At 36.2% G+C, this 12,889-nt stretch overlaps 3 protein-coding genes across 9 annotated transcripts; 2 read left to right on the top strand and 1 right to left on the bottom strand.

Annotated features, from left to right (window-relative positions):
• The first annotated feature begins 415 nt into the window (after positions 1-415).
• On the top strand, positions 416-2,004 carry LOC121800788. Of its 4 annotated transcripts, none has more exons than XM_042200296.1 (3): positions 416-578; positions 947-1,192; positions 1,752-2,004. In XM_042200296.1, the coding sequence occupies exons 2-3, from the start codon at positions 960-962 to the stop codon at positions 1,840-1,842; spliced, it is 324 nt and encodes a 107-aa protein (XP_042056230.1). In that variant the 5' UTR covers positions 416-578; positions 947-959; the 3' UTR covers positions 1,843-2,004. The 4 variants fall into 4 exon arrangements, with proteins under 4 accessions (XP_042056230.1, XP_042056235.1, XP_042056224.1 ...); XM_042200301.1 differs by having other exon boundaries at positions 941-1,192; XM_042200290.1 differs by having other exon boundaries at positions 920-1,192.
• A 998-nt stretch (positions 2,005-3,002) lies between these two features.
• Positions 3,003-6,619, top strand: LOC121752890 (tetraspanin-18-like). Its single transcript, XM_042147982.1, has 6 exons — positions 3,003-3,354; positions 3,662-3,761; positions 4,521-4,601; positions 4,677-4,781; positions 5,544-5,732; positions 6,227-6,619. Exons 1-6 carry the CDS (start codon positions 3,134-3,136, stop codon positions 6,296-6,298), a joined length of 768 nt encoding a protein of 255 aa, XP_042003916.1. The 5' UTR covers positions 3,003-3,133; the 3' UTR covers positions 6,299-6,619.
• A 135-nt stretch (positions 6,620-6,754) lies between these two features.
• Positions 6,755-12,190, bottom strand: LOC121752877. Of its 4 annotated transcripts, XM_042147973.1 has the most exons (6): positions 11,267-11,641; positions 10,945-11,028; positions 10,599-10,660; positions 8,487-10,204; positions 7,803-7,950; positions 6,755-7,455 (listed from the first exon to the last, which is right to left on the bottom strand). In XM_042147973.1, the coding sequence occupies exons 4-6, from the start codon at positions 10,155-10,157 to the stop codon at positions 6,866-6,868; spliced, it is 2,409 nt and encodes an 802-aa protein (XP_042003907.1). In that variant the 5' UTR covers positions 10,158-10,204; positions 10,599-10,660; positions 10,945-11,028; positions 11,267-11,641; the 3' UTR covers positions 6,755-6,865. The 4 variants fall into 4 exon arrangements, with proteins under 4 accessions (XP_042003907.1, XP_042003911.1, XP_042003914.1 ...); XM_042147977.1 differs by lacking the exons at positions 10,945-11,028; positions 11,267-11,641 and adding an exon at positions 11,915-12,190; XM_042147980.1 differs by lacking the exon at positions 10,945-11,028.
• Between the last annotated feature and the right edge of the window lie 699 nt (positions 12,191-12,889).

Below are 12,889 nucleotides of genomic sequence, written 5' to 3'. Positions count from 1 at the left end.
GATGTGAAAAGGAGAATAACGCTCCCCTATATATATATATATATATATTCTATTAGTATATATAAAATAAATAAATTACATATATATAGTATGTTTTTTTTTCGGTTTTTCGGTTTATTCGGTTTTGTTCGATTTTTGAAGTTCAATTTTCGGTTTTTCGGGTTCAGTTCGGTCTGAGTTTTGAACGACATTCGATTTTTCAGTTTTGGTTAGGTTTGGGCAAAAAACCGAACCGAACCCCGAATGCTCACCCTTAGTAACACTAATATGCATGTAATCGGTTTTTATACTCCATTTCATTGATAATGATATTATGAAAGTCATACTCCATCAATATACACTTCTAGTAAATTAATTAACAAAATATTTAATAAAGATAAATGCTTGAGCTAAAATTATTGGGGTATTGGCCCAACAGAAAAAAGGCCCATCCCAACTCCTCTTTCCTTCATACCTTTCTATCTCACACACAAATTCACCTCCGGCGAGGATAGCCGCCCACAGTCACTGTTCGCATAAGTAGCACCGCCGCAATCCGAGACCCCTCCCTTCCGCAAGACGTGGAGTTGACGGTGACGGTGAGTGTTCTGTTTAATATAATTAGGGCTAAAACATTTGTGACTTCCTTCCTACGCATTTAGAGCTAAAGCATATTCTGTTGTTGCGGTAAATTCTAACCTTCATCCTCCTAATCCTTTCAGTTGATATTAGGTTTCAGTTGATATTTTCCTTATGGTAGCATTTCCAGAAATCAATAGTAGTTTCGATCAACAAATTAAAACTTTCGTTAACCCTAGACATTAATTTATCATGGGCGATAATGTGTTTGGGTTGATTTATAGCTTATTGGTTACTGTTTTACGTTTATTACCCTGATTTACCTATAAAGTTTAAGCAATTTCATCACTCATAATTCCAGATTACCCTTTGAACAAGTCAGAAATAGTGAGATTAGGGAAATGAGTGTGGGGAGCAGCTTAGGAGGAGGCTTGAAGAAAGCGCTGGCTGAAGTGGCCATCAGAGGAGTCACTGAAGCTAGAGCTAGGATTTTCGGCCACTTTCTTAACCCAACTGGTCAAAGATCCGCCAACAAAATACTTCGCAAGAAGCTCATTGGTGACAAAGTTGCAGGTTGGTATCCTTATGATATCAACAGGGACGATCCCCGTGTGATGGCTCAGACGGAACAAGAGTAAGAGATTCCACCCATTTTCTTGATTTTGTTTGGTATTACCTGCATAGATGATAGAGACTGTGAGGCTTGTTAACCATAACATGGGTGCTACTGGCATTTGGATCGAGCATGCTTATTCGAACAAAATTAGCTGAGTTGCATTCTCTATGTATAGATTATAGACTGATATAAGGACACTAAGCCACCTATTTTTCAAGTTGTCAATCGTAGGTAATTTTGAACTACGTTTAATGGGAAAATCAATAATCTGTTTTCCGGTTAATCTCAAGTCAGTCATGCAACCTGAATAAAGTAGATGAAACAATTCCCCCAATTATGCTTGTTAGCCTCCACAAATAAACTCTGTAGGGCTGCTAGCGCTTAGCACCTGTGGGTGTGGCATAGTGTGTGAGAAATAGTATGGTTGTAAGAAAGTTGATGTGATAGTGTTCTTGTGGACTGATTTCTCAGCAAATAGGGATGATAACATTATAGAATTGGAATGGTCCTAAAAGAACAATTCTTTCGTTTATTTAGAACCAAATTGCTGCAATTCTAATTTAATTTATCGTGGCAGGCGACTGAGCAGGCTTGAAATGTTGAAGCGTCGCCAGAAGGGGCCACCAAAGAAAGGGCAAGGGAAGCGTGCTAAAAAGAGTGGCCGATAAAGATGATCTCATTTCATCTAAATTTATATGAAACGCTAGCGATCTATGACTTTTTCTGCAGTGCAGCATTCTGGTGATCATGTTTTAAGATGCAAGTTGCATATGTTCAACCCTGCAACATATTTTGGTGATTATCAATAATATTCAATAGTTGCTTTGATATGGATATGATTATAACCTTTATCGCTTCTGTTGCAATTTGCAGTTGCCTATAACTTTTTTGTGTTATTCCTTTCTATTTAATTCTGTAATACTAACTTGAACCTTGTTTGAACTTTGAACATGGATTTTTGACCTATAATTTTCATTTTGGATCTGTTTGATAGGTTTTTTTTTCTACCAAATTGGAAAGAATATGCGTCTGGATCTGTTTGATAGGTTAAATACTGGTGTCTTTACACTTTGAATGCTGTTTTAATTTTTTTTTCAAAGTCTCATTTCTAAGATTACTCTTCAACTTACAATTTACAATATTCTTAATTCCCTTTAAAAAAATACTCCTTCCGTCCGCCATTAGGAGTTCCATTTCTTGGCGGTACGTATTTTAAGAAATATTAAGAAAAGTGAGTGGAAAAAAGTTAAGGGAATATGAGTCTCACTTGTATATTTTAAGAAATGTTAAGAAAAATGAGTGGAAAAAAAGTTCGGGGAATATTGGTTTCACTTGTATATATTATTTTTAAATGAAATGTGAATAGAATGAGTTAGTGGAATATGAGCTCCTATTATCATTTATGGTAAAAGTGAACCGAGACTCCTATTTGTGGACGGACTAAAATGGAAAAACGAAACTCCTATTTGCGGATGGAGGGAGTAATAAATTTTAAGGCATGCCTGACCTTTACTGTAAATTAAATCAACGGGACAAAATTGTTTACAGATAAGCCTTCCTAATTCATGTCTGAACTTTATTTATTTATTTATTGAGTTTTCAAATAGAAAGGGCTCCATTAGACTACAATACTTGTGGTTATTTCATACTCATATACACTTTAATGCTGAAAAAAGATAAGAGGTGTCATTTATTTTAAAAAAAAAACATTGTTTCAATTTCATTCACTGTAAGAAAAAAAAAACATTGTTTCAATTTCATTCACTGTAAGAAAATGGAATGGAATGGAATGCACAAATATTAATATCCTTTTTAAAGATTGAATATTTATGGATAAGCCCTAATGGGAACGAGTCTTCAGCCTTTAAACGTCATGAAATTTTATTGAACTCATACTCAAAAAGGAATCATTCTGCTGCAGATTAATCGAAAGTCAAAATTTCCATTTCTCAAATCGAAATGCGAACGCCATGTTCCCATACATGTCTAGCTTTCATCCTCAAATTCCTCAATTTCCTCAACGCATTTGTGGGTGTTGTCATAATTATATATTCTGCATATGTGCTTAATCAATTGCATCACCACCCTCCGCCTAATGATTCCGGATTCCGCCCTAACTCCGGCGTCTTTAACCCTGACGATGCGCTCACCTTCAATTTCAGCTCTCTCCCAGCTCCTTGGTACTAAAATTTTACCTTTTTTGTTAATTGTTCGCGTTAATATATTTGTTTTCGATCTTAATTTTATTGCTCGATTATTTACCCAATTGGAATTATGGTTGAGGGAAAGTTGTGCTTGAGGCTGATGCAATAATTGGAACCTTTTATGTTAGGAATTGGTTATGCATTTATGGCAACTGGGATTTTGATAGTTTTCACTTTTCTTTAATTTTGTTGCTCGGTTATTTTCCCAATTGGAATTATGGTTGAGGGTAAGTGTTGTGGTTGAAGCTGATGCAATAATTGGAACTTTTTATGTCATGTATAGGTTTACATATGCATTTTTGGCAACTGGGATTTTGATAGTCTTCATCAGTTTCGTTGGATTCATTGGTGCGGAGGCCATCAGCGGCTGTTGCCTTTGCTTTGTATCCTTCTGCTCAGTCCAATTTTTTCTTTCTCCCTACGCCCTCATGGAATTACTAGAATATTGTTACCTTTTATTTGTTAATGTTTCTGTTTATCAGCAAGACTGTTAGATTTCTGGACTTTTTTAGGTGTTAGAACAATCTGATGTTCGATGGTGGTGGTGTTTTTGTCCTTTTCCTTTTTAAAACGTTAGGAAATCATGGGAAGTATTGAGAGGAAGAAGATGCGGAGAACGTCCCTTGTTGCCATACTTGCAACCATCTTCTGCTACTTTGGTTGTATAATTCTCATGGATGATGCTGTTTGACATAGAAAGTAGAAACTGCTCTACATGCGGACTGTACTAAATTGTAGTCAATGCAAAGCCAAGAGGCTGCTAACATGGAGAATTAAGAAAGTGAGAGGAGTAGAAGGAGATATTACTTTCACTCACACATTATAATCCTGAGCTGTATAAAGAAAAAATGTATTGAAAAATATCTATTGGCAATGCTGGAACTAGGAAGATGGAGGCTGATGGTTCATACTTCATACTTCACTTTTGTAGATTTGTTGTCATCAAGGTGCATTTTAATGCACGTAATTTGGTCCTGAGAGGAATAATTGATGTTATGTTCACATTTTATATCCACCTAGACTTAGGTAATTGTTTTAAAACTGCACCTTGTTTGTTTTAGTTGGAAGAATTATGGCAGACACCGAAGTTTATGAGCCATCCCGAATGTGTAATAAGTATATCCTTGACCATATAATTTCAGTATGCTGTACTCACTACCCTATTCATTTTATCGGAAGTGGGTTTAGTGATCTTCATTGCTCTTGATCGCCAATGGGAGAAGGTAATCCTGCGATCATTTGATTGCTGATGTTTCAGTGCATCCTTGTGCCTTACCAATGATGTAATTATTCTTCAGGATATCCCATTTGATCCCACTGGAGAACTTGACAGATTGTGGACCTTCATCAATGATAATGCTGATGTCTTTATGTGGGTCGGCATTGTTATTCTTAGTGTACAGGCACGTTTTAGTCTTCTGTACGACTATACTAGCATGTCAATTGTGATTTTCTATTTAGTTTTCATGTGTCAGCTTACACTAATTGTGAAATTCTTGGATTCAATATGTTTACTATTTTGTCTAGTTAGTGTATAAAAAACCAAGATGCCTTAGAAGCTCATTGCTTCCTAGGGGCAGTTTGCATATAGGTATATGTGTACAACCAATTTTGTGGTCAATTAGTTTCTCAGACGTTAATGAGTTTTCCACTCAGTGTTTATTTACCATTTGAGAGTGGATAACAAAAGCAAACTTTAAAATGTCACAGACAGGATTTAGTGCAATATATTATTCAAACCTATGTTACTAATGTGCTTCCATACAGCTAATTCTGAACTGAGAGGATGTTTAGTAGTTCTTGAGATCATGGAATACCTAAGAAACTTTGAAAATCTCTCCTACATATCCCTGATACTCAAGTTTGGAACTGACTATACAGAGGTTTGTCCAGCATTTCTGCTATTATAAGTTTGCAATATGCTTATTCCTTCTGTATCCAGGTGCATGGTTGGTGATGCCTGCAACACCTCTTACCAATCGTGCGAGATTGTAGTAAATTAGAAATTAGCCTTATGATGCCATACAACATCTATTACTATTATATATTCTAAAAAGTAAAAACCTGTATCATGATTACTAATGGATATGGCATCTCCATTGTATTTGATAGTAATTCAAGAAGGAATATTTTGAAACCACAGTTAAGCAGTTTTACTTTTACAGGTCTTATCTGTACTTCTTGCTGTAGTACTGAGATCCTTGGTTTCTAGTCAGAATGAAGATGACGATCTCGAGGCTGAGTATGGTTTCCGTAATAGCAGTAGGGAACCATTGGTTAGTCCATATTCAGGCCAAGCATCTGGTTCAGCTAGAGGTGATTCTGATATCTGGAGTGTAAGGATGAGAGAAAAGGTCAGTACCTTATAAGTTACTAAAAAATACAAACTGTGCTGGTAACATCACTATGCTCAAGCTTTTGGTATTCATTCAACTAAATTATGAAAGAAATAGTGTCCTGTGATGTTTCGGTCATCTAATACAGGTGCTGTGCTTGTCCGCTTGCACATGCTTTGGTTCTTAGTAGCAAATCATATGCCAGATATATCAGAATGTTGAACTAGTTGACTGAAAATTTATTTTGACAGAATGAAAATGCAAGATTCACAATTTAGACTCGCTCTGAGTATATTATGGTCTGTTTACTTGTTTAGGATTATGAAAATGCTTTTGATAGCAGACTAATGGTAGGCTTCGGATTCAGTTTGCACTTTCATACTCAAAATGGACATATATTCAGAGATACTGTATTGGATTTTTCCGTATAGGCATACATTTTTGTTTTCGCTAGTAGATGGCGTCTTGAATTTGTAGAGTTGCTCTTGTTCTTATACAATTTCTTCTGTCAGTATGGACTTAATACCAGCAGCAGCAGTGACGCGAAACCAAAATTTGGTGAATCCAAAAGCATCAGCAGCTGATGTTATGAAGTGTGAGTGAGAAATCTCTTGAAGCAAATGAAGAGCAGTAATGGTGATCAGCTTTATGTGAGATTTATATTTATATGATTTATTAAGTTTGGCTAGATAGAGTTTGTTACTTGCAGTTGTGTGGTGTATATTGATCCAAATATGGTGTGGATGACTACGGTTATCATTATGGAAAAGGGAAGATTCTTTGTAATTTTTTGGTGTGCTATTTGTTTTTTCTGTAATTAGTATTCAGGGACCAAACCATTTCTTCTTAGACACTGATGTTTCCACCCATTTCTACTTGAAATAACAACCCATTATTATTTGTAACATATCTATATGGGTTATTTGCCTACAAATAACCCTTTCTATATTTATATTAGTATCATTTAACCCTTGTTACTAATTGTATGTATTTTATATATCAATATATAGTAAAAAACAAAATTTAACAATAAATATTCATGCCCTGTAACAGCTATGATCAATATATGGAGTCAAAGCATAGTACAAGAATGGTCAGAGTCTTTAAGCTATAGCAGAGTACAAGCTGTTAACTAAATGAATGAAGACTTGTTACATTCTACATGCCAATTCAACCACCAATTCCTGCATTAGCTCTTCTAGCAGCCTCCCTTCGATTTTCCTGCATAAATCATCCATCTCCAACCCAAAATGATTGATCCAACCATTGCCTAGTACCTTCTCCCCGATCAAGTTGGGTATAGTGGATGTATGGAGTCTTTGGCCCAGGTGTGAGTCATATCCTGCATTTACTAATGCTGCATTTACACAATCATGCACGAGTTGTTGAACTGCTTGCTTCTGCCTTAGCGTGCCATCCGGCAGATTCTTGTCATCTTGAGAGTTAATACTCTGGCCTCTAAAAGATGGGTCCAATGGGCTCTGAAGTGAGTGACATCTTGTCACATACGAGGTAGGACGGGCCTCATATTGGCGACCAGCCTCAGCTAATAATCCCTTGATAAAGAAAAGGCCGTTTCGTTCTTCTTCATCTGTTTCTTTGGTGGTTAATTTCTTGGAGGGGTGAGAAGAGCCTGCATTTACAAAGGGGTCATTCGAACAAGGACTTCGTGCAATGGACCCGATAGGTGGCGATTTGTCAATCATACGTGATCCTATAGATAAACGGGGGGACTCCACTCCTGAATTGGTGAGAAGGAAAGAAACTGAGAAATACAGAATAAGAAAATGTAAAAATGCATTTTGTTTTATATCCATCCATTCTTCATAGATTATAACCTAGGAAAGTAAAGACAAGACTGGAACTGTGTGCATTATTTTTGATACAAAGATTGAGGTCAGATGTTTTGGAAAGTATTTTTTTCGTTACAAATGTCTAGCAGATTTTATATACTGTGGTTATTAGAATAACTGGGTATACAGCTATATAAATATAATAAGCAAGTGTGCTTTCACCTCAACAAAAGCAAAATGGGAGGATGGAAAGAACCAAGCAGATTTCAAGAAATTCGAGAGATATGAATGTTACCTTGTTGTTCAGGCTTAGCATAATAAGAAGCTGACTTTTGTATATACTCCTCCTCAAATGATGGACCTAAGACAGATATCGGGCTAGGCTGGTCAAGATTTTTGCTTAGGCTTCGAGATGCCCTGAGTTTCTCTGTGACCAATCCATTCTGAAAAAGTGGCAAATCATGTTATTTGGTCTCCAGGTTTCCCAGTACAGAAATCACTTGGTCAGTTAAATTTGGTGGGTATGAAATAGAGTTGACTGTTTCACATCTGCAATCACAAGTTTGTAAATGCCCCCACAAAGGCAAGCGGTAGCCAAAGTAAGACCCAGAGCAGTGCACAAAATTAGACTATTATCACAAACTAAGCATGAAGTAATTCTGCATATTTCTTTATCTGTGACTGTTAGATAGCACTATGACAGTATGACCACCTTTCATAACTTCAAAAGAGACTTTTTTTTTCTGGATAATGCACATAGAACTCAGTAAATCAATTACCATGCATAGAGCTGTAAACCAGAAAAGAAAAACTGGCAGTGGAAAATGACTGTTATTGTGATAAGTAACCGATGAAGAAAGCATCATTAAAAGCATCAACTTAGGTATATGACCAATCCTTACATCTCTGATCATCGCAAAAAAAACATATGCATCAAGCAGAAGATGTAAACAAAGTACAAGAAATTTGGACAATTTACCTCAGGAGACATCATCTTTGTGCAAATGGATTCAGAGGACGGCGCTGTTCTTGATGGTTCCAACGGGGAAAAAGCATGAATGGACCCTTTGTCATTAAGACCTACAGTCCTATCAATGTCTCCAGGATGCAAGTAAAAGCCATCTTTGGTATGGGACACTACAGACGTTTCTTTATTGGCTTTTTTGGCCTCCGTCGAGAGAAACAAACCTGAAACTTTTCCTTTGAGTGATGATTTAGCATAACTTACTTTTCCATCCTCCTTATAAGATTCTGATTTCTCCTCTCTTGAAACTGAACTGCCAATATTCAACCCTGTTCCAATCCAACCAGATACTGGAACAGATTTTGACCTCATCAGATTTCTTGGTGGATTATCCATTTCTCCATCTCTTCTCCATTGATTAACGAAGAGAAAATCAAAGTCCCCAGATTCCTGGCTTGAACTGCCTTCTTCGCCATGAGAATACAATGGCTTTGTCTCAGTTAAAGCGAGCATTTCACCTAAAGTGCTGGAGCTTCTCTGATATTGTTTTTGTTCTTGACCAATCTCATTAGGTGGCATCATGGCCCATCTTTCAGAAAGACGTTTCTTCGCTTCTCTGGTAACTGATGATTCTGGAGAATAAGATGGCCGAGATGAAGTACAGGTAGAGTAAGGGCTAAGCATATCAACATAATCCCCAGAAAGATTAGATACAGATGATATGGCCTCTGAATGACAGAGATTATCACCGACGTAACCAAGTTCTAATTTATTAAATGAGCTATCATCTCCTATGTAGTCATTCAATAATACAGACGAAATCAAGTCTCCATTTTTGTGATGCTGGCCAAATTTGGCATGCAGAGCGATTCCTTTTGCTACATCTCTTGATTCTTGACCCTCGCCCTCTTCAATATGCCTAAAGAAGTCTTCCCTTTGCAGCAACATTGGTTGTTCTGAATGTGGAGAAGCCACAGTCATATCATTACATGCTTTCTTACGTGTAGGTTTTAAAACTACAATTTTTGTCGGTAGAGAGGGATTTTTGTAACAATTAAGACCTTCAGGAGAGGAACTTCCTGGTTGAACTTTCTCCAGTCCATTCTGCTGAGGAGAGGCCCCTTTCTTTATTTTCTTTGTATCTCTAATCCCAGTCTCCACAGAGTCATTGTTCTCTATCCTCTTTGTAGGTCTAAGAATAGTGATCCGTTTTGTCTCTGGATGACTGGAAGCAGACTGCCGACTGTAAAGATTCTCAGAGGTCACTGAATGTGGTTCTTGCAGACATTTAAGGAATAAGTCTTTATTGGAACTCAGAACTTCTAGTGCATCTTGGAATTTCTTAGATTGACGATGTCTTTCATTCACAGAAAGGCGTTTTGCTTCAATAAAATTCTGACGAACAAGACCCATCTTTCTGTCATCTGTTGTCTTCTTAGATCTTGCCACGTGACTTGATCTCTGCGGTTGCTGCCGAATTTCAAGAGTAGCTTTGTGTTCATTTGGATTAAGGTAGTGAGAGAATTCATCCTGTTGTTTCCAGTAACTCATAGAGACATCCGAACTATTTCGAGGATAACCTCCAGAATGGTTTCTTGGAACAACTGAGCCGGGCTTCTGTTTGGGAAGGGCTTCAAGTCCCATTAATTTAGCAACCAAATTAGGTGGATCATTTCTTGACTCCATTTGGATGGACCGGTCTTATGCACTGAGTACTTTCATGCTCTGAAACACTGCAGTAGGAAAACATCAGGACATATATTATGAAGGTCAACCAGGAAAGCACAAGATGAAAAACTTATATATGTTGCAAATCAATAAACTAATAGGGTGTTTGATGGAGCTTTTAGAGTATTGAGAATTCTAATAACTGAAACTGAGAGAGGTGGTTTTGGTAGAATTGTTCAATGGTAGATGTCAAATCATGTGTAATAAAGTTGTTAGAAAAAAACACAAGAAAGAATTTATAAATTGTTTTAGGAATGCAGGAAACAATTCCTATTGCAGATGTCATATGTTTGTAAAGTGAGATGTAGATAGCAGAATTGTTTTCGAGATTTCTAAACAAAGATATCTTGCAACTGGGAGTTGAAAGCTGTAATGGTTTGAAGATATTAACACTCTTACATCTGTTGGATGAGCAAGACTTATCTTTGATCCATCTGACCTGCTCCTGAATAGTTGCAAACCTGTAAATAAATATACAATATCACTATAAACCATGACAATATGGTCCACATACCAATAGCAAGACGACAATGGAAAAAAAATTGAGGACTAAGTGAAACTATTACGTGATGAACATCTTCACTTGCCAAGAATCATGCAAGGCCATTCATTTGTTAGCTTATGTATGAAGAAATAAAATCTAATGGCAACGATACAACCGAGCTAGCCTACTCAATCCTATCGTCTCGACAGAATATTTCAATAAACAAAATAGGAATCTCAGCACCAGCTTGATGTGGTTTACCATTGAGCAGTCTCTTTGCAGATACTCCTATGTTTCTTGAAGAGGCCAGTCGTTAACACAATGTAACAATTCAAACACACACCCCTCCACCCCCCAAAAAAAGGAAAAGAGAAGTCAGTAATAGTGAATGACTAAAATAAAAGCCACAAAGAAAACAAAAAGGAATGGATATTCATAAAGTTGTTGAAAACATATACATAAAGGTGCTTTTTAAAATTTGCAACCACCATTCGCAAAAGGAACCTCCCTACTCTACAACCACAACCAAGAATATTAACAAGAAGAAAAGCAAGAGAGAGAGAGAGAGAGGGATCTTCATTACCAAAAGAAGTTGAAGCTCTAAAGAGATACAAAAAGGTTGGGCAATTAGTACAATAGAATGAAGGGGCAAATGAGAATTAAAGGTGAAGAGCCATCGAGCCAATCAAGTAAAGAACAAATTCCCCTAGATTAATGTGCAGAAAGGAACAAATGCAGAAAGAATAACAAAGACAATACTTCACAGCACACACAGCCCTGTAAATAGGAATTTACGGCATATTTCCATGATGTCTCACATCAAGATGTGACCAATCACCAAATATCCCCTTTTGAACTCCATGTTCCTCCAATATATACTGATTCAATCGAAGAACCATAGAGACAGCAATTTATTTAAAACGGAGAGAAACAGTCTCAGGACCACACTACTCGATTTTTAACCCTAATAATAGGCATTTGTAGTCACATGTATGCCTAAAATTCCAAATCAGAATTCCTACTATATGAGCAGTGCTAAAGTTCATCACCATAGCAAAAGTGGAAGGTTAAACTTCAATTTTGTTTGCAAAATACAAAAAATTATATAAAAAATGAACATTTTAAAGCAAACACTCATTAAAAAATCATCACGGAAAAAAGCTGAACCTGCGAAGACAGCAGGAAAAATGAAAGTTTAAAGGTAGAACTTATTCCAACACGGTGTTTGTACCTTCAGATAGCGAGATCGCAAGTAGACAACAAGGCAGAATTGCAGCAGAAAGCACCGCCGAAATTGTCGGAGCACTCAAGGAGAGAATTTTGAAGCAGGAAATTCAAATAATGCGAGCATCGAAGCAATGCAGTCTCTTCAAAATATTCCAAGTGAAAACGAGTAGTTTTGATTAGGTTCAGCAGCGGATCAGTAGCTGAAGTAAGAGGCAACGGTGAAAGAGGAGCATTCGCCGGAATCCACACTCCGTCGTGAATGTCGCCGGAATTCGGTTAATGTTATTCATTCTTTTTATACGAGTCAAACTACTGTATACCTTAATTATAATTCATTAATTAAAAATATAATTACTAATGAAAATTACTAGCTTTAATTGTATTTCATACTATGACTTAAAATGTTCTATTTAAATTTTAGTGGGTACACAAATTATTGAGTATATTTCTATTTATGGTTTCCACCACATAATATATTATGGATACCACCAGTGTACAATAATATAGTATAACCTTTAATATACATTAATTCAATTACTATTATTTCTATGATATGACTTTTCACTTTTCATAATCTCCACTCAAAATATATTTTTAATTATTACCAAAACCATCTTTAATGTTAAATCATTTATTTGTGCTTCATTATGCTTATAATTAAAGGACAGACGCAATGCATTAACAATGTCATCAAAGTGTATACCATAGTCACTTCACTTTGTCTAGTGAGTATTTGGATTTCATATTAGATTTTTATCCAATTCGATTTGAAAATCCAAAATACTATAGAAAAATGAATCCAGTCCCAAAAAATTCCAAATTGCATAAAAACATATAAAAATTGAAAATTCCAATACTAAAAATAAAATTTTGAAAATCCAATGCCGAAATCCGAAAATCTAATACTACGCATCATCAAATATCATAAAAATTGTTTAACACAAAGTTTTTATATTGTTAGGATTATAATTAAAATATT

The sequence above is a fragment of the Salvia splendens genome, chromosome 1 (assembly GCF_004379255.2).
Source record: "Salvia splendens isolate huo1 chromosome 1, SspV2, whole genome shotgun sequence".
NCBI classification, from domain to species: domain Eukaryota; kingdom Viridiplantae; phylum Streptophyta; class Magnoliopsida; order Lamiales; family Lamiaceae; genus Salvia; species Salvia splendens.
This window is presented reverse-complemented; position numbering and strand designations above follow the sequence as displayed.

Excerpts from the sequence above, each read along its gene's own strand:
- LOC121800788 (XM_042200296.1), top strand. The coding sequence starts at position 960 with ATGAGTGTGGGGAGCAGCTTAGGAGGAGGCTTGAAGAAAGCGCTGGCT. Across the intron at positions 1,193-1,751 it reads ATGGCTCAGACGGAACAAGA|GCGACTGAGCAGGCTTGAAA; the intron begins GTAAGAGATTCC and ends TTATCGTGGCAG.
- LOC121752890 (XM_042147982.1), top strand. The coding sequence starts at position 3,134 with ATGCGAACGCCATGTTCCCATACATGTCTAGCTTTCATCCTCAAATTC. Across the intron at positions 3,762-4,520 it reads GCGGCTGTTGCCTTTGCTTT|TATGCTGTACTCACTACCCT; the intron begins GTATCCTTCTGC and ends ATATAATTTCAG. Across the intron at positions 5,733-6,226 it reads GTGTAAGGATGAGAGAAAAG|TATGGACTTAATACCAGCAG; the intron begins GTCAGTACCTTA and ends TTCTTCTGTCAG.
- LOC121752877 (XM_042147977.1), bottom strand. The coding sequence starts at position 10,157 with ATGGAGTCAAGAAATGATCCACCTAATTTGGTTGCTAAATTAATGGGA. Across the intron at positions 7,951-8,486 it reads CAAAGATGATGTCTCCTGAG|AATGGATTGGTCACAGAGAA; the intron begins GTAAATTGTCCA and ends CCACTTTTTCAG. Across the intron at positions 7,456-7,802 it reads TGCTAAGCCTGAACAACAAG|GAGTGGAGTCCCCCCGTTTA; the intron begins GTAACATTCATA and ends TCACCAATTCAG.